The 25,329-nt window shown below is 40.5% G+C and overlaps 1 protein-coding gene, 1 non-coding gene and 1 pseudogene across 6 annotated transcripts in view; all 3 read left to right on the forward strand.

The window, feature by feature from the left end:
• The window catches only part of PHTF1 (putative homeodomain transcription factor 1), a 96,668-nt gene that overhangs the window by 29,510 nt on the left and 41,829 nt on the right, over window positions 1-25,329 (forward strand). For all 5 annotated transcript variants that reach the window (XM_004462983.5, XM_071217191.1, XM_058303017.2 and 2 more), the window contains 2 exons: window positions 22,201-22,270; window positions 22,722-22,880. In XM_004462983.5, coding sequence (XP_004463040.1) covers window positions 22,201-22,270; window positions 22,722-22,880 — 229 coding nt within the window. The remainder of the gene's footprint in view (window positions 1-22,200; window positions 22,271-22,721; window positions 22,881-25,329) is intronic.
• LOC139439538 (CYFIP-related Rac1 interactor B pseudogene) lies at window positions 10,927-16,084 on the forward strand (annotated as a pseudogene).
• Window positions 21,552-21,693, forward strand: LOC111765266 (small nucleolar RNA SNORA8). The gene has a single exon (XR_002797658.1). It is a non-coding gene; the product is annotated as a small nucleolar RNA SNORA8 (small nucleolar RNA).

A 25,329-nucleotide genomic window follows, 5' to 3' on the forward strand; every position in this document is an offset into this window, starting at 1 on the left:
AGGTCATATGGTAATTCTGTACTAAACTTTGTGAGGTACTGCCAAACTTTTCCAATAGTGCATGCTCCATTTTAATTCCCACCAATGAATGAGTGTCCTTTTCCTCCACATCCTCCCCAATACTTGTTATTGTTCTACTGTATGTGAAATGGTATTTCATTCTTGTTTTGATTTGCATTTCCCTAATGGCTAATGATGTTGAGCATCTTTTCGTGTATCTATGGGTGATTTGTATGTCTTCTTTGGAGAAATTTCTCACTTCTTTTGCCTATTTTTCCATTGGGTTGTTTTGTTTTATTGTTGAATGGTAGGGTTTCTTTATATATTCTGGATTTTAAACCATTATTGGATATGTGGTTTCCAAGTATTTTCTCTCATTCTTTAAATTGACTTTTTACTCCCATGATAGAATCCTTTGATGCACAGAAGTTTTAAATTTCAGTGAAATCTCATTTATCTATTTTTTCTTTTATTGCTCATGTTTTTGGTTAATGTTGGAAGGTCATTGCCTAACACAAATTCTTGAAGATGCTTCTCTGTATTTTCTTCTAGGGCTTTTCTAGTTTTGGTTCTTAAACTTGAGTCACTGAATTAACTTTTGTGTATGATGTTAGGTTGGATCTGACTTGAGTTGTTTGCATATGCATATCCAGTTTTCCTAGAATCATTTGTTGAAGAACCTATTCTTCCCATTGAGTCAAGTTGGCACCCTTTTCAAAAATCAAATCCCTATAGATGTGAGGGTTTATTTCTGAACTCTCAGTACAATTACATTGACCTATATGTCTGTCCTTGTGCCAGTACCATGCTGTTACTATTATACCTTTGTAATAAGTTTTAAAATTGGGAAGTGTGAGTGCTCTAACTCCATTCTTCTTTTTCAGGTACTTATGACTATTCAAGGCCTCTTACCCACCCATGTAAATTTCATGAATGGCTTTTTTATTTCTGCAGAGAAGGCTGTTTGAAATTTGATTGGGATTGCATTGAATACGTAAATCACTTTGGGTAGAAGTGACATCTTAACATTATATAGTCTTCCAATCCATGAACACCAGATGTCCTTCCATTTATTTAAGTGTTCTTTGATTTCTTTTCTCAATATTTTATAGTTTTCTTTATGCAAGTCCTTTACATCCTTTGTTAGATTTATTCCTAGATATTTGATTCTTTTATTTCCTGTAGTAGAGGATTTTTTGTCTTAATTTCATTCTCAGATTGTTCACTACTGGCATTAAAATATAGAAACACTACTGATTTTTGCATGTTGTTCTTGTACCCTGCCACTTTGCTGAATTCATTTTTTTTTTAGCTCTTGTAGCTTTATTATGAAGTTTTTAGTATTGTAACAATATAGGATCATGCCATCTGCAAATAGGTAAAGTTTTACTTCTTCCTTTCCAATTTGGATGCCTTTTCTTTTTTTAGTGCCTAGATTCTCTGGCCAATATTTCCAAATGATAGTGGTGATAGTGGGCATCCTTATATGTCCTTCTTCATGTTGAGGAAGTCTCCTATTTCTAGTTCTTTTTTTTTTTTTTTTTTTTAATGAAGAAGTGCTGGATATTGTCAAATGCCTTTCCTGCATCAATTGAGATGATCATGTTTTTTTTCCCTTTGTTCTCTTGATGGGATAAATTACATTAATTGGATTTTCTTATCATAAACCATTCTTGCATACCTGGGATAGATCTGACTTGATCATGGTGTATAGTTCTCTTATGTGCTGTTGCATTTAGTTTGCTAGTATTTTCTTGAGGATTTTGGCACCTATATTAATAAGAAATATTGCTCTGTGATTTTCTTTACTTGCTGTATCTTTGTCTTTGGTAATGAGTTAGGTAGTGTTCTTCTTCAATTTTTTGGAAGAATTTGAGCAGAATTGTACTTAAGTCTTCTTGGAATGTTTGGTATAATTCCCTGTGAAGCCATCTGGTCCTGGGCTTTTCTTTGTTGGAAGGTTTTGTGTTGTTTTTTTTTTTTAATATGTACTTTTAAATTTTTTATTTTTATAGATACTTAAATTACATAATGTTACATAAAAAATATAGGGGATTCCCATATGCTCCGCTCCCTACCCCTCCCAAATTTTCCCATGTTTTCAATATCCTTCATTAGTGTGGTACATTTGTTACAATTGAACACATTTTGGAGCTTTGCCACTAAGTGTGAATTATAGTTTACATTGTAGTTTACACTCTCTTACTCACGTTTTTGTAAGTTATGACAAGATATATAATGGCCTGTATTTGTCATTGCAATGTTGACAATTTAGGACAATTCCCAAGTCCCCAAAATGCCCTCAAATTATACCTGTTTTTCCCTCTCCCTCCCCTCAGAACCTCCAGTGGTCACAGCCTTCATATCAATGATAAAAGTTCTTCCATTGCTCGAATCACAATAAGTCTATAGCAGAATAACAGTAAGTTTACTCTAGTCCATTATTCATTCTCCAATCCTGAGAATTCGGGGATGGTGATGCCCATTCCGCCTCTCATTGAGAGGGGGCTTAGAGCCCATGGGGCAGATGGATGGGACTATCTTGCTTGCAATTGCAGACTCTCTCTGTTCTTTGAGATGGTCGTTGTCTATCATCATCTCTTTGTTAGTTGCCTGGATGAGTCTAATGAACTGGAGAACAGGTGTTGCAACTCTGTTGAGATTCAGGGCCCAGCTAGTACACGAACAGCCCAAAGATTTAGGTCTCTTGGACATACACCTGTCAACCCTAGTACTAACTATAGGTTGAAATAGAAGGGTCAGAAGAGCCACGTGTAGGGAAACCACAATTGAGTCCAACTCTGTCACACTGGGGAGCATAAATTCCAAAGTAGTGCCCTCTGGTAGGGCATCAAATTCCTGAGCTGTTGGCTCTGCCTATGTGTCTGGATGTCTCCAGAGCCCTCAGGAGCCCTGCTATTTGAGGCAGTATTTATTTTGGCAGTCAGTGAGCTCCTGCTGAAATGTGCATAAGTGTAATCTCTGGAATGACAACCCAACTCACTCTGAAGTCTCTTAGCCGTTAACTCATTTGTCTTTACCCTTTCCCCCTTTTGGTCAAAGTCTTTTTCCAGTTGCATTGCTAGTTGTTTCTTGGTAGTAATCCCTTGGTGCCAGGGAGGCTAATACCTGGGAGTCATGTCCCATGCTGGGGGAAAGGTAATGCATTTATATGCTGAGTTTGGCTTAGAGAGAAGCCACATTTGAGCAACAAGGAGGTTCCCAGGAGGTAACTCTTAGGCACCCTATAATACTAGGCTAAGTTTCAATTTCAAAAGTAAAGGTTCATAAATACAGTCAACAATATCAAGGGCCCATCAATCGTCTACCTTCCTTCACTAGTCACTGCCCCTGTACTTGGGGGATTCTTGATGTCCCACTAGAGAATGTGGCAGAGCTCCCCAGGATGAGAATTTGATATTCTTAGGGTTTTCGTGTGAATCTCCACCCACCATGACAATGCTCCATGAACACTTGAACACATTCATATGCCTTATAGGTATGCTCCAGATGAACTTCCTGTTGGGAGGTTTTTGATGACTGATTCAGTCTCTTTACTAGTAACTGGTTTGTTAAGATTTCTATTTCTTCTTGACTCAATGTAGGTAGTTTGCTTCTAAGAATTTGTGCCTTTCATCTTGGTTATCTAGTTTATTGGCATGTAGTTTTTCATGGTGGGGTCAGTGGTAATGTCCTTAACATTTCTGAGTTTTATTTTGTTGTCTCTCCTTTTTTTTTGCCAGTGTAGCTAAAAGTTTGTCAGTGTTATTGATCTTTTAATAGAATCAACTTTTGGTTTTATTGATTTTCTCTTTAGCTTTTTTGTTTTTATAATAATCTTTGTTGTTTTATAATAATCTTTGTTATTTCCTTCTTTCTACTCTCTTTGGGTTTAGTTTGCTCTTCCTTCTCTAGTTTTCCAGTTTTGAGGTTAGGTCTGTGATTTGAAGACGTTCTTCTTTTTACATGAAAACATTTAAAGCTATTAATTTCCCTCTTAGCACTGCCTTTGCTCCATCCCATAAGTCTTGTTATGTTGTCTTTTCATTTTTGTTCACCTCAAGGTATTTCCTGCTCTCCCTGTGATTTCTTTTTTTACCCTTTGTTCTTTAAATAATGTGTTGTTTAGTTTCCACTTATTTGTAAACTTTGCAGTTTTCCCTTTTGTTAATTTTTGTCTTTTTTCCCTTGTGATTGGAGAAGATTCATTGTATGATTTCAATATTTAAAAATTTATTGAAACTTGTTTTGTGAACTAAGATATGGTCTAAGGGAGCAGGTGTTGCTCAGTGTTTGAGCACCTGCTTCACATGTATGAGGTCCTGAGTTCAATTCCCAGTACTTCTTAAAAAAATTACAAACGATGGTCTATCCTTAAGAATGAGCCCAAAGTGCACTAAAGAATAATATGTACTCTGCTGCTGTTGGATGAAGTGTTTTGTAAATGTCTGTTAGGTCTAGTTTGTTTAGAGTATTGTTCAAGTCTTCTATTTCCTTATTGATCTTCTGTATGGATATTCTATTCATTCTTTTTTTTTTTTTAAAGATTTGTTTTTTATTTATTTCTCTACCCTTCCCCGCCCCCCCTTGTCTGCTCCCTGTGTCCATTCGCTGTGTGTTCTTCTGTGTCTGCTTGCATTCTTGTCAGTGGCACCTGGCATCTGTGTTTCTTTTTGTTGCGTCATCTTGCTGTGTCAGCTCTCTGTGTGTGCAGTGCCATTCCTGGGCAGGCTGCACTTTTCTCGCACTGGGTGTCTCTCCTTATGGGGCATACTCCTTGTGCGTGGGGCTCCCGTACGTGGGGGGCATGGCACTCCTTGCGCGCATCAGCACTGATCTTGGGCCAGCTCATCACACAGGTCAGGAGGCCCTAGGTTTGAACCTTGGACCTCCCATGTGGTAGGCGGACGCCCTATCCATTGGACCAAATCCGCTTCCCTCTATTCATTCTTATAAGTGGTGTTTTGAAGTCTCTTACTATTAAGGTAAAATTCTTTATTTTTCCTTTCTGATCTCCCAATTTTATATCATGTATTTTGGGACTCTGCCATTAGGAACATTCTAAATCAATATCTGTCACATTTGATTTGATACCAACTTAAATTCAACAGCATACAGAAACACTATTCCTATGCCCCACATTTCCCCCATTTTTTGTTGCACTGTTACAAATTATATCTTTATACATTGTGAGTCTAAAACCATACATTTATTATTACATTTTATGTGTTTATATTTTACAGCTCGTAAGAAGTAAAAGTGTAGTTACATACCAAATAATACAATCATACTGGCATTTATACCTACGCTAAGAGATACCTTTATTGGAGAGATCTTTATTTCTTTATGCCACTTTGATCCACTGTATGCTGTCCTTTCCTTTCCGACTGAAGAACTATTGCTTATAGGGCAGGTCTTATGGTGACGAACCCTCTCAGCTTTTGTTTTTCTGGGAATGTCATTTAATCTCTCCTGCATTTTTGAAAGGTAGTCTTGCTGCATATAAAATTCTTTATTGGCAATTGTTTTCCTTCAGCACTTTAAATATTTCATCTCCCTGCCTTCTTGCCTACTGGTTTCTGATGAGAACTCACCACTCAACTTTATTGAGGCTCCTTTGTACTTAAAAGATTGCTTTTCTTTTGCAGCTTTCAGAATTCTTTCCTTTCCTTGATATTTGACTACCATGTGTCTTGGTGTTGTTCTTACCAAGTTTATTTTATTTGGGTTTTGTTAGGCTTCTTGAATGTGTGTATATTCACATCTGTCATTAAATTCGAGGATTTTCTGCCATTATTTTTTTGAATATTCCTTCTGCCTCTTTATCTCTTCCTTTTCTTTCTGGGACTCCCATGATGCATATATTGGTATGCTTGATGGTGTCTCACAGGTGTCTTGGGCTCTGTTTACTTAAAAAAATTTTTTTTTAATTAAAAAATATTGAAATATATCCTTCATACGTGAGCATCCACAAACAATAAGTGTATAGTAAAAATTGTAAACTTACAGAACAAACACAAATATCATCATACAGGGTTCCCATATATCACCCTACCACCAATACCTGTTGTAAAACATTTGTCACAAACTATGAAAAAGCATCTTAAAAATATCACTACTAACTGTAGTCAGTATCTTACATTTAGTGTAGTTTTTCACCCAATTATTAACACCCTTTGTTAGTATTATATGTTTGTTATAGTTCTTATATGTGTCCTGTTGACCATAGTCCATCTTTCACCACAGGGTTCCCTATGTTGTATAGTCCCATGCTTAGTACAGTCCATTCAAAGGGTACTCTCGGTGGCTTTCATTTTCATCAGCTCAGTCAATTTTAGAATGTTTTCCCTATTCCAAAAGGAAAAATCCCAAGTCCCCTTATATCCTCCCATTGTTGTCCCTTAGAATTGATGTATATTCTCTGCCATTACAGCAAAAATATTACAGTATTACCATTAATTGTCATCCATAAGTTACCTTAGTTGTAATTTTCCCATGTATCACCATATTTATAACACTTTGTAAAAGAAGAACATTCTTATATTTATACTATTAGCTACAGTCTTCATCAATCACCAGAATCACTATGTTATACAGTCCCTAGATTATTCTCTAGCTTCATTTCAACTGAATTTTTTGTTCACAGACTACTGATTTCAGCCACGATCACATTTGTAAATCAGTAGTGTTATACTCAGTATAATTTGTTACCATCAACGCCATTCATTTTCACACTTTCGCAATAAACCTTATTAAAGTTTCTACATACATTAAGCATTGACCTACTTCTATCTCCTAGTGTATCTGTACTCTGGTTTACTTCAGTGAGTTTACCCATTGTATTTAGTTCATATTAGTGAGACCATATTTGTCTCTTTGTGTCTAGTTTGTTTCACTCAACATAATGCCCTCAAAGTACACCCATGTTGTCATATGCATCCCGATTTCATTTTTTCTTATAATTTAATAGTACTCCATTGTGTGTATGTACCATATTTTGTTTAGCCATTCCTCAGTTGATGGACATTTGGGCTGCTTCCATCTTTGGGGACTTGTGAATAAATGCTGCTATGAACATCTATGTGCAAATGTCAGTTTCCATCCTTGCTTTTAGTTCTTCTGAAATACATTTCAAGTAACAGCATTGCTGGATCATACAGTGGCTCTGTTTATTTTATAAAATTCTTTTTTCTTTCTGCTCTTCAGCCTGACTCAAATCAATTCTGTTATCTTTGGATTCATTGATTCTTTATTCTATCTTCTCCAATGTGCTGTTGAAACTATCTGGCTATTTTTTCACTTCAATGATTGTCTTCAACTCCATGATTTTGGTTCTTTTTAAAAATTTCTGTTGCTTTATTGAGATCCTCATATTGTTCATTTGTCATTTTCCTGATATTCTTGTTTTGTTTTCCCCCCTGTTGTCTGCTCTCTCTGTCCATTTGCTTTGTGTTTGTCTGTTTCTACTTGTATTGTCAGGTGGAACCAGGAAACTGCATCTCTTTTTTGTTGTGTCATCTTGCTGTGTCAACTCTCCATGTGTGTGGCGCCACTCCTGGGTGGGCTGCACTTTTTTCACGCAGGGCGGCTCTCCTTGCCGGTCGCACTCGTTGTGCGTGGGACACCCCTACATGGGGGTGCCCCTGCGTGGCCCAGCACTCCTTGCATGCAGCAGCACTGCACGTGGGCCAGCTCACCACACAGGTCAGGAGGCCCTGAGTATCGAACCCTGGACCTTCCATATGGTAGGCAGATGCTCTATCAGTTGAGCCATATCTGCTTCCCTTCCTGATATTCTTTAGTTCTTTCTCTGTGTTTTCCTTTATCTCCTTGAGCATACTGAGAATCATTTTTTAAAAGCCTTTGTTCTGTGTGCCCAAAGTCCTGTCTTCTTTTTTGGTTTCTGAGTTCTTTTTCCTTTAGATGGACCACTGTTTCCTCCTTCTTTGTTTGTCTCATAAGGTTTTTTTTTAAAGGTATATTTTATTTATTTCCCCCCCCACATTCCCCCTGTTGTCTGCTCTCTGTGTCTATTTGCTGTGTTTTTTTCTGTGTCTGCTTGTATACTCATTAGGCAGCTCTGGGAACCAGAGTGGGAGCGACGATTACTCTCTTGCACCACCTCAGCTCCCCTGTTCTGCTGCTGCTTCTTGTTGTCTCTCCTCTGTGTCTCCTGTTGCGTCATCTTGCTGTGCCAGCTCTCTGCGTTGGCCGGCACTCCTATGTGGGGCTGCTTTCCTGTGTGAGGCGGCATTCCCACTTGGGGCGTCTCTCCTGGGCAGGGCCGCATTCCCACATGGGCTTGCACTCCGTGTGGGCTGGCACTCCACGTGGACCATTTTGCCCTCACCAGGAGACCCTGGACATCAAACCTTGGACCTCCTATATGGTAGATGGGAGCCCAGTTGGTTGGGCCACATCCATTTCCCTCATAAGGTTTTATTGTATACTGTATGTATTTTAATATTTAAAGTGTTTATTCTGGGATTTAGTTCCCGAGCTGCTACTTATTTTTTTTTATCCAGCTAATGATATGAGAGAGAGATCTTTGAATGCCAGGAAGGAGCTAATAAAAACCAACTGTAGCAGTTTGGTATGGGTATGAATTCCAAAAATAGATATTGGATTATTCTTGTAATCTGATCTGTACTTGGGCATGATTGAGTTATGATTAGGGCCTCCAGTCCCCACTCCTTGGAGGGTGGGGACTCACAGATAAAAGGCATTGCAAAGGACAGAGTTGGGGGTTTCTGATGTTGGAGTTTTGATATTGGAGTTTGATGCTGAAGACTTAAGCTGGAGCCCTGGGAAGTCAGCACACAGAGGAAAGAGAAGCCAGCCTCAGGAAGAAAGGAACCTTGAAGCCAGAGTAAAGCAAGCCCCAGGAACGTAGGAACCCAGCAAGCCTGAACCCTTGCAGAGGTGGGCAGCCATCTTGCTCCAGATAGACTTTGGGAGGGAAGTAACTTACGCTTTATGGCCTGGTGTCTGTAAGCTCCTACCCCAAATAAGTACCCTTCATGAAAACCAACCCATTTCTGGTATTTTGCAGCAGCACCCCTTTGGCTGACTAATATACCAACAAACCAATATAAAAAAATAACTTTACCCATCTTTGCAAGTTGGTACTGCTTTGGCTGGTGTTCTCCTCCAGAGTTTAGCCCTGCTATGGAGAAGTTCAGCCCGAGGGCAAAGTGAAGGGCAGTCTCTGGTTTTTCTTAGCCTGAGTTTTGTCCTGGGCTTGTGTGCTTTCTGGTATCCTTAGGAATCAGAGTGTCGCCTCTACTCGCTATGAATAGACATCCTTCCCCTCTTGGGTGCTCGCTTGTATGTCTTAAAGGGGTAGTGCTACCAGGGCATTTTCACTTAGAGGTTTCTTACACTGCTGTAGGGGTCTGCAGCTGCTTGTCCTGCAGGGCAGTTTGAGGGCCAGCCAGAGTGGAGCTTCCTGGTTCATTCTTTCATCCTGCCACCCAGTGCATTGGCACTGACGTCCAGGCACCCAGTATGCCTACAGGAGTTACTCTGCTCCCTCTCTAACAGGGCCAGGGTCCTGCAATGGGTGCGCAGGCCAGGGGGTGGGGATGGGGCCTGTGAGGGTACCATAAGCTTCTCTATCTTTTTATTTTTTAGGAGGTATGGGAGATTGAACCTGGGACCTTGTACATGGGAAGCAGGCACTCAACCACTGAGCTACACCTGTTCCCCTCTTTTATCATTTTTAAAGCTGCGTTTTCTTGATTCAGTGCTTGCTCAGTTACTGCAACACTTTAACTGTTTTCTGGAGTTTTGAGGAAGTTTTTTTTTTTTTTTTTTTTAAGCATTGTCTGAAAACTTTCCACTTTATTTTCATACATTTTAAAGTTATAAGAAATCATTTTCTCACCCTATTTAACATTCATAGATTTGTTTTGGTTGGGAACAACAAGTTAAAACATAAGCAAGCCTAAGTAACTTGTCTATGTCCCCTTATCTCCCCTGGTCCCAGTGTATTTATGAAAATAGGGCTTGCTGCCCTTTCTTGAGGAAGATATTTCTGCTAGTTTTTGTTAGTTTTTCAGAGTTTCTGGGGGGGATTGGAACCTTAGAGCATCTATGACACCATTTGGCGAACGAGAAGTCGTCTTTTTTTTTTTTTTTTAAAGATTTATTTATTTTTATTTATTTAATTCCCCTCCCCTTCCCCGGTTGTCTGTTTTCTGTGTCTTTTTGCTGCGTCTTGTTTCTTTGTCCGCTTCTGTTGTCGTCAGCCGCACGGGAAGTGTGGGCGGCGCCATTCCTCGGCAGGCTGCTCCCTCCTTTGCACTGGGCGGCTCTCCTTATGGGTGCACTCCTTGCGCGTGGGGCTCCCCTATGCGGGGGACACCCCTGTGTGGCAGGGCACTCCTTGCGCGCATCAGCACTGCACATGGGCCAGCTCCACACGGGTCAAGGAGGCCCGAGGTTTGAACCGGGGACCTCCCATGTGGTAGACGGACGCCCTAACCACTGGGCCAAAGTCCGTTTCCTTTTTTTTTTTTTAAAACACAAATCTGATTGTGTTTCTTTTGTTTAAAACTGTTCACGGACCTCCTAATGTCCTTACAATAAATTTCCACTCCTAGCACGATTGTAATCTGAACACCCTGGCTTCTGATTCCCTCTCCAGTTTACCCCTCTCCCTCATAACCTCGGCCCCTTTTACTTCTGAAGCTCTATGCTTTAGGCCTTCTTGAAATTTCTGTAGTTTTTGTCCTGCTAGTTCTTATTTTGGGTCTTCTCATATGCTTTTCTTGATTCCCTCTGTTGCCACACCCCATGCCCAACTTCGCAGATTCTTACGTATCCTCCAGGTCTTGTTTAGATAAAATTTTCCCCTGGAACTCCTTGACTGCTCACCCCTGAGGTGGCCGCGCACACGTGGCCCTGTCGTTTACTCGCCTCGTAATGACCGCTGCTTCATCTGCCCTACATCAGGGCGACTTCCCCAGTGTGCCAGACTTTCTCGGCAGCATCAGACTGAGTCTTTTTATGGCAATAAAATGGTACTTTCCACCCACTAAGGGATAGAGCTGTGTTATGGGTTTAGTCTGCCTTATTATTCCCTGTTACATACGGAGTCCGGTGATCTTGCAACCTCCAGAGCTTTTCTTTCTCCCTAGCAGTGGGAGTTTCATTGTCTTCAAGTGGTTCTGAGCACGTACGGTTTGTGCAGTTAAGCTGGGGGCAGACAGCAGAGAGGATTGAATATAGCCTGCCAGGCCTCAGTGGAGAACTTCCAGACCACCGCTGTGGCGGTTCGTGCAGGGGCTTCCTGATCCTCTCCTGTAGACGTCCTTGGCTGCAAGGGTAGAGGTTGGGGCTGACGGTGAAATCCACGCACAGCTCCCCAGGGTCTAATCCCACGGAACCTTTCAAAGTCAAGCAGTCTTGTTTGATCTGAAACAAAGGGACCAACTTGGTTAGGAATGCTTTGCACCATTTAGTGGGATGTAGGATAGTATAAAGTTGAAGGGCATGCACTTTGGAGTGGGAATAGCTGGGTTAGGATCTCTGTGCCTTGATTTCCTCTTCTGTAAAGTGAGTTATAGTGATACCACCCTCATAGAACAGTGGTGAGGACTAAATGCATTCAGCAAATTTATGTAAGTGTTTTCTAGACTAGTGCCTGGCACATATTTGCTCTTAGTATATATACTATGGAATGTGTAAGGTAAAATGGAAGGATTCAAAAACAAAAGCCTTGCTTGTGTTTTGTTTTCTTTTTTATCCTCCCTTTGTACAAACATTTGTAGAAGTATATAGTGGGATGGCTCCGCCACAGGGGCGGGTGTGGAGGCGCTCCTGGTGGGCCACCACCGCTGCCCCTCTTAGGGCCTCTGAGGAGCTGCCGCTGTGGCCTGAGGAGGGCAAGGGAGCACGCTGAGAGCCCACAGGCTCGAGCAAAGGATAGAGGGACAAGACAGAGTCACTAGTACTGGCTGAAGATGCCCAGCCTACAGACTCTGAGAAGGAAACTTATAATCAGGCGAATGGAGTATTAGAAGACCAGAAGGCATCTTGGAGGACCTGCACTCAGGCAGAGGAGCTGCATGAAATAGGAGAGGCCATCCAACATCCAGCCGGGAGACATTGCAAGAGGAGGCACAGGTGCGGCTGTTCCTCTAGTAAGCAAATTAAAGGACTTTTATGAATTTTCTCAGAGGTTAGAAGCAGCGTTGAGAGGTCTTCTGGGAGACGTGACACCTACTCCATATTCTACCCCCAGCACCTAGAGCTAGAGCAGGCTCTTGCTAAACAATTTGCAGAAATTCTTCACTTCAGACTCCGGTTTGATGAACTCAAGATGACAAACCCTGCCAGACAGAATGATTCCAGCTACTATAGAAGAGCATGGAGTCGTATGAGGACTAATAATGTTCCAGCAGAAGGAGAAGATGAAGTAAATAATGAACTGGCAAAGCAAATATCTTTGTTTTATACAAGGCAACCACAATACTGAAAACCTTAAGTGATGCCACAACAACATTTATGTCAAAGAATAAAAATTTACCAGTGGAAAGTACCACAGATTCTTGAGCCCCTGGCTAGTGTGTGCAGAGTCATGCTCGAGATGCCACAACACAGAAGCAGATTTACAAGTGAGGAGACGGTGTCCCGCCTTCGGGTCACAATGGTGTCATCAGCCTCTATGACCACGACTATCCAGGGGGAGCATTTGCTACAACTTCAAAAATTGAGGTGAAAGGTTGTATCAGAGTTCTTCAGGACCAGCCTCCTGAGGTCTTCTGAATGCTCTCAGGCACACACACAACATGTGAATGATGAGACTCCCTCCAAGCAAATTAAACACGTGCTGCAGTAAGAGTTCTGGAATAAGAACCTGCTGTAGAAAGAAGACAGTATTCTGCAATGACTGAGAATGCAGTTTGTAGTGATTGCAATTACTGTCTCATTTACTCTTGGTTTTTATTTCTTTACTTTCTTCCTCTCCCCTCTTTTAAAATCATGGTCTTCTTGTTCTTAAGACTCCATTTTTGGGGAAGTAGATGTGGCTCAAATAATAGGGCTTCCGCCTACCATATGGGAGGACCTGGGTTCGATCCCTGGGGCCTCCTTGTGAAAAAGAAGAAGAGAAATCGTGCCTGCATGGTGAGCCAGTGCCCGTGTGGTGAGCCAGTGCCCGCGTGACAAGCCAGGTGCCCGTGTGGTGAGCCGGTGCCCATGCAACAAGCTGAGTGCCTGCGCAAACAAGTCACACAGCAAGATGAGGACACAACAAAAGAGAGACGAAGCTGAGAGTCAAGGTGAAGTGCAGCAGAAACCAGGAACTGAAGTGGCGCAGCTAACAGGGAAACTCCCTCCACATCAGAGTTCCCCAGGGTCGAATCCCAGTGAATCCTAGAGGAGAAAAAATTTGAAGACTAAAAGAGAAATGGACACGGAAAATCACACAGCGAATGCATACAGATAGCAAAGGCAGCAGGGTGGGGGGAGAGGAAGGGAGGAAAATAAATAAATAAATCTTTAAAAAAAAAAAAAAGACTCCATTTTTATGCCAAACCATAAAGTTATACTCTGAGGGGATATTGACCTTTCAACCCAGCCATCTAAGGCAGCTAATTATTCACAGCATTGGGGTCTCTACTGAGAAAAATTCTGTGACTTGAACTTAGTGTTATTTATTTGTTTATTTTGGGCGAGTAATGAGCATTTATTTAGGGGGTTTACATGGTGTCCTTATCCTTGGTGGCAGGAGGAGATGCAGCATTTTCTGAGTTTGAGCATCCACGCTTACCACAAAATGAGAGAGGTCTTTTATAATGTATATCCACGTACAGATGCCTGATTTGAAAAATTTGATTCCTTCTTAAATTTACTGTTATTACACTTTAGGGTTTTAAAACATTTTCCTATAAAATATATCTACAGTTTGTAGTTGAGTAGAAATATATAATTTACTTAAGAAAAATTGTTTAACTGCATCTATTGAGTTTAGTAGAGCTAAAGATGAATACTGGGGAAGCAGATTTGGCCCAACGGATAGAGCGTCTCCTACCACATGGGAGGTCCTGTGTGGAGCTGGCCCATATGCAGTGCTGATGCACGCAACAAGTGCTGTGCCACGCAGGGTGTCCCCCGCGTAGGGGAGCCCCACGTGCAAGGAGTGTACCCCGCATGGAGAGCCACCCCACATGAAAAAAAAAGCGAAGCCTGCCCAGGAATGGTGCTGCACACACAGAGAGGTGATGCAATAAAAAAAAAAAAAGATGAATACTGGCTCAATGTCTAGAATAGGGAACAGCAAATTACTATAGCCTTTTATGTTAAATTTAATGGTTAAATATTTGTATTTGAACTTGATCAGGAATTAGCATGTAAATGTGTTGATTGACCATGAAGTTAAAATTCATCCTTTATTAGTTTTATTTATTAATAGTTATGAAATAAAAACTGTTAGGCAAGCCCCCAGTTTGAAACATCAACAGAAGATAATTCACATGTTTACTTTTGATTTGTATTAGGCAGCCAAGTCATTAGGACTTTCAAATCTTGAGTTTTCCTTTAAAAACCATTGTCTCAATGTTAATAAAATTGACTAAATGCCATCCCTTTGGGAAAAATCATGATTAATTAAAAACTATTAGAAACTTGGGGAATGTATCAATCATCCTGTAGTAGTCCATGTTTGTATCTTTTAAGAGAAATGCATAGGGTCTAATAGCATCACAGATTAAACTTCTTTAATTCGAAATAGTAGAAGACTTTGGCCTTTGAAGGAATCCTGTCTTCCTCCACTGAAAACAAAAGTGCATGATTAGATTTCTGGTTAAACGTGGTAGATTGGCCTCACATATTTATACATTTATAATCTCTTCTGAGTCTAAAATCACTAAAATTACATAAAAGAGGTTTATAAAATGGATACATCCACAAAGCCAAGAAATGAAAAAGAAGAAGAAGACTTGAGCAGATATCAACACATTTTTGGAAGATGAAAAGTGAATGGAGGAGTGTTAGGAGTGGGCCAAGTTATAATGGACTGCAGAGGAGAATGCTGTTAAGTAATAAGTCAGTTTGCCCACCAGTGCTCCCCACAGAGGCTTAGGACTTGAAGGCATCAGGTACCCTGCGAGGCAAACATTATTTATGGGGCTAAAAGTAGGGGGGTTTGGATGAAATTTGTATACAGAGAAGTTTGACTTCGTGATCTTCTCTTCAACCACTTCAAGGCAGGCAACAGTGCCCTTAGGCAGGAGACTGGTCATGTTTATTTGGAGAGCCTGAATTGGAGAGGCTCTGGGGACAGTGAAGGGCAGGCAGGAGTCAGGATGCTGAAGCAAAATGGGGAGCCCCTTGTTCTACTCTCCAGACTCCAGAAACCTCCATCCCCAACCCCTACCAACGAGAATACTGGGCGTGGCAGTTTGATATTATTTATGAATTCCAAAAATAGATGGTGATTATGTTTGTAAACCTCTGGGCATGATACCCTTTGCTTGATTTAAATTCAAAGTCTTTACTTGATTACATCAAATTAGGGCTTTGACTCGACCATATCATTAGGGTGACTCAGTCTGAGTCCCCACTTCCCTTGTGGGCTATATGCACAGATTCTCAATCAAGAAGACAGGAAAAGAGATATGCGAGAAAAGAGGAAGGGAGCTCCGCAGACATGGAAGAGGATCCTACAGCCCCAGGAAGATAGATGAGCCATTCGCCTGAGAGTTTGCAGCTGAAGAGAACAGAGCAGCTGAGCCTTACGCCAGCCTACAGCTGAGATCCGAAGAAGCTGGGCCCACGGAGCCTGAAGAGGAAAGGGGAAGGCTGAACCCTGCCATCTTGCTTTAGCATGAGGCAACAGACTTTGGGTGAGAAAATACCTCATGGTACCTTAAATTGGAGTTTTTAGGGCCTTGTAATTATGACCTTTTACCCCAAATAAATAACCTTTAAAAAAGCCAACACATTTCCGGTACTTTGCATCAGCACCCCTTTGGCTGACTAAAAGACTGGATTTGAGGAGAGTGAATGACCCCTGGAAAAAACGTCTCCATATATTGACATTTGATGACTCCATCAATGAAATGGCCGGCTTGTTCCTGATTACCCTACAGTGAAGCCACAGGTGTATAAGCTACCTTTACATATGCAGGACTTCCAATAAGGGTTGGTTTATTTTTTTTATTTTTAATAAGAGTAAAGAATTTGTTAGGTGAGAAAATAATACGTACAAAATCTGAGACATAGATTGTGGGCCGTACTACAAGGGGAGATGTGCACATGGGGCCCCAGGTTAGGCGTTTTTGAAACCTTCCCTCCTCTCCTTTCCTAATACTGGGGAGGGGTTCCAGCTATTTGATGATCTGATTGGTCGCCCCATCTCGGAACCAATATGAGGCCTGCTGTTTGGAGGTATCCGGGGCTTCCCCTTGATCCCAGAAAGAGCTCCAAATGGGACCTCACGGCCAGGGTCTAGGTGGGGTCTTTCCAGCATTGTTTTTAGTAGCAGCCTTCCCCTCGGGGTTTCCCGGTGGGGTTTCCCGGCCATGTAGAACTTCCAATAAGTTTTTTGATTTTTTGTTTTGGTACAAAATATATTCAGTAAATAAGATGGTAAATTCCCGTTGTTTAAGCCAACCAGCCAGTGGTACTTTGTTACAGTCCTGGCCAACCATGACAATTGGCAATTTCCAGTTGTTGTTGGTAGGTAGTTTCCACTTTTGGGCTCTTATAAATAATGCTTCTAGGGACGTTTTGTTCACATTATTTGTGAAATATGTTTGCATTTCTCTAGTATGTATACCTAGGAGTAGAATGCTAAGTCTGTCAGATTCTAGCATATAAATGGATGGCCAGTGACTACTAGATATTTGAGAGTTTAGGAAGAAATGAACATGAGGAATCAAAATAAAAATTTGAAAGACAGATTTGAGGAAATTTACAGAAAGCAGAACAAAAATACAAAGAGAGGGAAGTGGATGTGGCTCAAGTGATAGAGCTTCCACCTACCATATGGGAGGACCTGGGTTCAATCCCTGGGGCCTCCTGGTGAAAAAGGTAAGAGAAAGCATGCCTGTGCAGTGAGCCAATGCCCTGTGTAAGCAAGTCATGCAGCAAGATGATGACGCATCAAAAGAGAGACAAGGGGAGAGTCAAGGTGAAGTACAGCAGGAACTGAGGTGGCGCAATTGACAGGGAACCTCTCTCCCCATCAGAGGTCTCCAGGATCGAATCCCGGTGATCCTAGAGGAAAGAAAACAAGAAGAGAAGACAACACAGACAGCAAAAACAGCAGGGTGGGAGGAAGGGAAAGGGGGAAAATAAATAAATCTTTAAAAAATATATATAAAAAGATAAAAAATAGGAGAGAAAAGTTTTGAGTCTTGGAAGGGAAGAAATATAAAAATAAATTGTTACACCAGGGAGCATAAATTTCAAAATAAAGCCCACTGGCTGGGCGCCAGACTCCTGAAATGTCTGCCCTGCCTATAGTGTCTGGATGTCTCCAGAGCCCTCAAGAGCCCTGCTATTTGAGGCAATATTTACTGTGGCAGTCAATGAGATCCTGCTGAAATGTGCATAAGTGTAACCCCTGAAATGACCTCATGACTCACTGAAGTCTCTTAGCCATATAAACTCATTTGTCTTTACCCTTTCCCCCTTTTGGTCGAGGTCTTTTTCCAGTTGCATTGCTAGTTGGTGCTTGGTAATAATCCCTCAGTGCCAGGGAGGCTCCTCTCTAGGAGTCATGTCCCACGCTGGGGAGAAGGTAATACATTTATATGCTGAGTTTGGCTTAGAGAGAGGCCACATTACAGCAACAAGGAGGCTCTCAGGAGGTAACTCTTAGGCATCCTATAATACTAGGCTACATTTCAATTTCAAAATTAAAGGTTCATAAGTACAGTCATCATTATCAAAGGCCCGTTAATGGTCCGTCCTCCTCCTTTGCTAGTCACTGCCCCTGTACTCGGGGGCTTCTTGATGTCCCGTTAGTGAAAGTGGCAGATCTCACCAGGATAGAAATTCCGTATTCCTAGGGTTATTGTGTGAATCTCTACCCACTGTGACAATGCCCCATGAATACTTGAACACGTTCATATACTTAAAGGTATGCCCCAGGTAAATCTCTTTCCATGCATCCTCCATCTCTGACATGCGGCACCAGTGATCCTTCCCTGCTGCAGTTGTAACCTTTCTGTGATCCAAAACTTCTTAAAAAATGAAGCCAACAATACAACCAACTACAATTAATAAGAAAATGAAGTAATAATGATAGTTCTAAAAATAATGAGTAATATACAAAAAGTTTAAAAAAATTTTTTTTAAATAATAAAAAGTAAAATTTTAAAAAATTAAAAAAATTTTTTGACATTACATCTTTCATCACTGTTTTTTTTTTATATGAACGGTGACATTTTCTTTCATTTATTCACCCAGTGTCTTATTTTTTTTTTTCATTTTCTCTTCAAAGAAGTTTTAGGTTACAGAAAAGTCACATACAGAATATAGGTGATTCCCATATACCCAATATCCTCCCCCTTTTCTCCTTTCCCCTATTAATAACATTTTACATGTGGATGGTACATTTTTCACAATTGATGTACAAATATTGAAACACTGTTACTAACCAAGGTCAGTGATTTACATTACGGTTTACATTTTGGACCATACACTTTTATGAACTTTGATGAAATTTAACATGGTCTGTATCTATCACTGCAGTAACACGTAGAACAATTCTATCACCCCTAAAATGTCCCATGTTCCATCTATTTTTCCCTCCTCCTCCCCACCGGGGCCCACGGGAACCACCAAGATGAACTCATTGGAGGATAAGAACATAGTTACTTGTAACAACATTGAGGGTTGACATACTGGCCTGTCCTTCCCATTAGGCACTGCCTATCCTCTCGAGAGACTGCCGTCCCTCTAGAGTTGATAGGTGTATGTCCAAGAGACTTAAATCTTTGGGCTGTCCATGTACCAATTGGGCCCCGAATCTCAACAGAGTTGCAACACCTGTTCTCCAGTTCTTTGGACTCACCCAGGACAATTACCGAGGAGATGATGATGGACAATGATCATCCCAAGAACAGAGAGTGTCTGCAACTGCAAGCAAGATAGTCTTATCCATCTGCCCCATGGGATCTAAGACCCCTCTCAATGAGAGGTGGAGTGGGCATCACCATCCCAGAATCCTCAGCATTGGGGAATGAACAATGGACTAAAGGAGACTTACTGTTATTCTACTATAGACTTATTGTGATTCTAGCAATGGAAGAACTTTTATCACTGGTGTGGAGGCAGTGCCTATTGGAGGCTCTGAGGGGAGGGAGAAGGAAAAATAGGTGTAATATGGGGGCATTTTGGGGACTTGGGAATTGTCCTGAATGACATGGTAATGACAGATAAAGGCCATAATATATCTTGTCATAACTTAAAAAAATGTGCAGGACACAGTGTAAATTACAATATCCGCTTAATGGCAGTGCTCTAAAATGTGTTCATCAATTGTAACAAATGTACTACACTAATCCCTATATATATATCCCCTATATGTATATGTATATATATATTTTTTTAATTTATTTTTTAAAATTTATTTCTCTTCCCTTCCCCCCCCTCCCCCAGTTGTCTGCTCACTGTGTCCATTCTCTGTGTGTTCTTCTGGGTCTGCTTGTATTCTTTTCAGCGGCACCAGGAATCTGTGTCTCTTTTTGGTGCGTCGTCTTGCTGCATCAGCTCTCTGTGTGTGCGGCCCCACTCCTGGGCAGGCTGCACTTTCTTTCGCGCAGGGCAGCTCTCCTTATGGGCGCACTCCTTGTGCGTGGGGCTCCCCTACACGGGGGACACCCCTGTGTGGCATGGCACTCCTTGCAGGCATCAGCACTGTACATGGGCCAGCTCATCACATGTGTCGGGAGGCCCCGGGTTTGAACCTTGGACCTCCCATGTGGTAGGTGGATGCTCTATCTGTTGGGCCAAATCCACTTGCCCCCTATATTTTTTTGGTAACATTTATGTAATCTAAGTATCTTTTTTAAAAAAATAAAGTATATATGTATAAAAAATAAATTGTAAAAAAAATTCCATAAACTCTAAGTCACAAATTTCCATATAGAAGGGATTCATTGAGGGCCCAGCACAATAGAGATAAAAGACATATCTGGTACGTTATTATGAAATTTCTGAACACCATGGTCAAGAGAGGATTCAGAGGAAGGAATCAGTTCACATACAAGGATCAGGACTTAGAATGTATTGGCCTTCACAGCAGTGACATTGGAAGCTAGAAAACAATGCAACAGTGCCTGTATTCCTTAGGGAAAATGATTTACAACTTAGAATTCTGTATCTCGTGGTGTAACTTTCAATCAGCTATGAGGTAGAATGAAAACATTTTCAGATGTGCAAGGATTGAAAATATCTTCCTTGACCCATTTCTCAGGAAGCGACTAAAGTATATGGTCTAAGAAGACATGGGATAAAGGATATAGGGACTCACCCATAGAGAGAGTTGATGGGAATTCACAAGATGACAGTAAAGAGAAGTCCTCACATTTCAGCTGTGCCGCAGGCCCAGAGCAACTAGCTCATTTAGAGCAGAAAGACAGAAGGTTTGGGAAAGGGCATTTCCAGGACGAAAAGAACCGTGATCACTTTTTTGACATTTGAGTATTTGGAAAGTGATAAATATTTGACTGACCTCATGGAGTAAATGGAAGAATGCAGGGTACAATATTTCATAGCAATCATGCTGCAAATCCTGATGACCTATTTATAAAAACTTTAATAGAATTGTGCTGTAAGGATATATGATTTGGGGATGGAAGTTAGGATGTGGTGAATTAGTGATGCAAGAGAGTAATATTCTCCGATACTATGTAAAGATTTGGTAGATGATTCCTTTTTTTAAAAAGATTTATTATTTATTTATTTTCCCTCCCCCTGCCCCCAGTTGTCTGCTCTCTGTGTCCATTCGCTGTGTGTTCTTCTGTGACTGCTTCTATCCTTATCAGCAGCACCGGGAATCTGTGTTTCTTTTTGTTACGTCATCTTGCTGTGTCAGCTCTCCGTGTGTGCAGTGCCGTTCCTGGGCAGGCCACACTTTCTTTCGCGCTGGGCGGCTCTCCTTATGGGTGCACTCCTTGCGCATGGGGCTCCCCTACGCGGGGGACACCCCTGCGTGGCAGGGCACTCCTTGCGCGCATCAGCACTGCGCGTGGGCCAGCTCCACACGGGTCAAGGAGTCCTGGGGTTTGAACCGCGGACCTCCCATGTGGTAGGCGGACGCCCTTTCCACTGGGTCAAGTCCGCTTCTCCGGTAGGTGATTTCTAAACTCAATAAATTAAGAAATAACAGTATAAGCATGTTATTTAAAAGTATGGGAGTAAATACCAAGAGAAATGGCTGAAAAAGATGAAAATGATTTGTTTTAGAGGAATGAATCTGGGAGGAAATAAGGGGTTGGGACAGGGGACTACTGTTTTTCACTTATTGATCTTTTTGCACTGTAGATTATTTTAAAAAGTGAACACACACATTACTTGATAAAACTCAAAGTTGCACTGTGTGGTATCTGCATTCCACATTTTTTTTTCCCTGCTGGGGTGTTCAAATGACAGTGCTATAGAAATTCAGTATCTGGCATCATTGGTTTTCTTGGCTTTGTGCATATTAAACCTGGTATTTCTGCCAATACAATAGTTCCATAGTTTTTCCAATACTGTCCAGATTGATTTAATCATCAATAAGAGCGAATTCTTTGGTTTTTCTAGGTTGTCCAAGAACCTAGATCCGCCAATTCTGATTCTAAAGAACCTAAATTGAATAATTTGAAGAAACTAGATCTAAGAACTCTAGAGCTGACTGGACACAGTTGTGGATTCTTTTTAAAAGGGCTGTCTTGAAGATGTCTTTTTTCAAGCTTCAGAGAAAATAAATTGACTTGGATAATTAAGCAGTGTAATGATCACTTGTTGTATTCTGTAAATTAAAAATGTATTAACTTATGCTACACATAATAAAAATATTCCTTATACTGTAAAAAAAACCCTAAAAATTAAAACAACATAAATATTAATGACAAGTTCCTTTTAGGAGCACTGGGATTATAGTATCTCCAGTAAAAGGCAAAAAACACCACAAGTTTATCTTTCTATTTAAAAGGGCTTTTTCCTTGGTTTATTTGTTTTTGTTTTGCTTTAACTTAGGGCTTCAAAAACAAACCGAAAAAGATGGGTCACATAAAGCCAGACTTGATTGATGTTGACTTAATCAGAGGTGAGTTCTAAAATTTGTTTTTATGTATATGACTACATTATTTCATATTGCTACCAAAGATTATTTTAAAATCTATTCCTTCTGTGATGGTGTACTTTATTTCTAAAAGTAATCTCTTCCCTTTTCTTTCTGACAGTCATTTCACAGCCTTTAGCATTCTTTCCCCTTGCCTGAGCAGTAATGTGTGGCTGTATGAGTTACATGGTTTTTATAAGGTTGAAAGAGGGATGAACTTGGTATTAATAAAAATATGTGGTATAACAGTCAGTTGAGCCTGTCTTAGTGATTAAGGCATGACATTATTATACTTAATGAATGTTTGAGAGGATTTCTTTTAACTGAACAGGTTGCATGCTGATTTTTTCTCTCCTGTTTTGAATATAGTGCTACAAATGGGCATCAGTATAGTGTACATAAATGTTTGGTTTTTGCTTTATTGTCTGGTTTAAAGGCTCAACATTTGCCAAAGCCAAACCTGAAATTCCATGGACATCTCTGACTCGGAAGGGGCTTGTTCGAGTTGTATTTTTTCCCTTGTTCAGCAAATGGTGGATTCAGGTTACCTCTCAAAGAATCTTCGTTTGGCTTCTACTGCTTTACCTCATGCAAGGTGAGTGGAAGGGTTGAAATAATCTATGACAGTGTTTCCTTTTCCTCCTTTTGCTGCTAGATCATGAAGACCTTACTATTCTTACATTTACCCTTTCATTTGATGGTTAACAGAACAAAGAAATAAAGTGGTGTGCATCACTGGGAGTTCATCTTAAATTATTTGCTCAGAGAGCTAAGCGTTGTTCAACATGATTGTCTACTTCTCCTCCGTTCTTGAACTTCTTTCCACCTGTCTCACTGGCTAAGACTTCTCAGTCTTTTCTTCTGTCTAATCTTTAAATATTAGATTACTTCAAGGTTCATTCCTGCACTCTCTTCTCTCCCCTAGGTAATCTCATCAAACCATATTGTGCTAAATATTGTTGATAAACTGGTGATTCCCAAATTTGTATCTTCAGGCCCAGATCTCTCTTCCGAACTTCAGGCTTTAAATAAAACTGCCTGTTTGACATTTCTGTATGGGGATTTAATAGGTATCTTGTATGTAAATCATGTCAAATGGAATTCTTGTTTTTTTTTCTTAGATGCACTTGTTTCTCTTTGGGTCTTTTCTGTTTCATTAAATGACTCCAACAACCACCCAGTTTTCAAGAGAAACGTTAAGCCAACCCATTCTGTCCCACCATCAGCTTTCACATCCAGTCTGTCATCAAGTCTGCCAGTTCTACCGCCAAAATATGTCTTCACACTCTTTATCTCAGTTTCTTCTGCCACCACCACAATCCAAACCACCAGCATCCTTTTGGCCAGACCACTGGAATAATCTCTACTCTGAACCTTCTTCTTACTAACCATGGTTTTTCAGCAATTACAGAAGTCTTTTAAAAATGGAAACTCGGTCATGTCATTCTCCTGCTTAAAACCCTTTCATGACCTCCCGCTGAACCTTGGAATAAAATACCACACTCCTTTCCCTGGCCTGCACTGCCCTACGTGAGCTCCTCCCCACTCACCTCTCAGACTTCATCTCTTTGCTCTCTGTAGGTATAATGGCCTTTTTTTCTGTTCTTTACACAGCGCTTTTCTTTCTGCTGGCTACGTTGTTAAGACTTTTCACATGGCTAGCTTTTTTGTCATCTTTAAGATCCCAGGACAGATGTAACTTTCAGAGAAAGGTAACTCCCCCTAGCTATACTTTCCCAATAGTCCTACCACCCCTAGTCAATATCCCATGGTTATATTTTAACTTCTCTACTACACATCACAACCAGGTATTGTTTTTTTCTGCCCCCACTATGTGCAGGGATAGACACTGCACGATGTGCAGGGTGAAAGGATTATGAGTGATTTTGTTTTCCTTTATCTTTGTCAGAATTTTTAAAATTTCAGAGTGAAAAATATATCTATGAGTTTACAGATTTATAAGAGTGTGACAGTGCTTTCCAGTAGGATTTCTGTGACGATGGAAATGGCCTATGTCTGGGCTGCCCGATACTGTTTCTCCTAGCCACATGTGGCTGTTGATGACTCATAACATGGTTAGTGTGAAAAATGAAATGAGTTAAATTTTACTTAAATTTAAATTTAAAACCACATATAAATAGTGGCTACCGTATAACAGGACAGGTATACCATTATCTTGCCTGGAACTTTTCATAATAATGAGCTTTTTTCCATTTTATTAAATGTCTTCATAGCCATCCTTTTTTAAAGACAATTTTCATAGTTTTTAAAAAAATTTTAATTAGAGAAGTTGTGGGCTCACAGAAAAATCAAACATAAAAAAGAGTATCCCCATATTATTAACACTTACATTGGTGGAATACATTTGTTGCAGTTGATAAAAGCACATTTTTATAATTGTACAATTAACTGTAGTGTTGGTTTAATTGACAGTTCACTGTGTATATTGTGCAGTTCCATGGATTTTTCTTTTCTTTTTTTTTTTTTTTTGAGGTCCTGGGGGCCAGGCTTTGAACCTGGGACCTTGTATGTGGGAAGCCAGTGTTCAACCACTGAGCTTCCCTGAGTTGGTTGGTTGGTTTGTTTTGCTTGTGGTTTGTTGTTTATTTTTCAGGAGATTCCAGGACCTCCCATGTGGGAGGTAGGTACTCAGCTACTTAAGCCACCTCCACTCCCTGTGGATTTTTAAAAATATTTTTATTTTGGTAACATATATACAATCTAAAATTTCCCCTTTTAATTACTTTCAAATATATAATTCATTGCTGTTAATTATGCTCACACTGTTTTGCTATAATCCATTACCAAAACTTTTCCATTATCTCAAAGACTGTACATTTTAAGCCTTAACTCCCTCTACCCTGGTAACTTATATTCTAGATTCTGACTTGAGTTTGCTTATTCTAATGATTTCATTTCAGTGAGATCATACAATATTCCTTTTGTGTCTGGCTTACTTCACTCAATATGATATCCTCAAGATTCATCCATGTTGTCATAGTTATCAGAACTTCATTCATTTTTTACAGCTGCATAGTATTCCA

This window comes from Dasypus novemcinctus, chromosome 9, assembly GCF_030445035.2.
Source record: "Dasypus novemcinctus isolate mDasNov1 chromosome 9, mDasNov1.1.hap2, whole genome shotgun sequence".
Classification (NCBI taxonomy): Eukaryota; Metazoa; Chordata; class Mammalia; order Cingulata; family Dasypodidae; genus Dasypus; species Dasypus novemcinctus.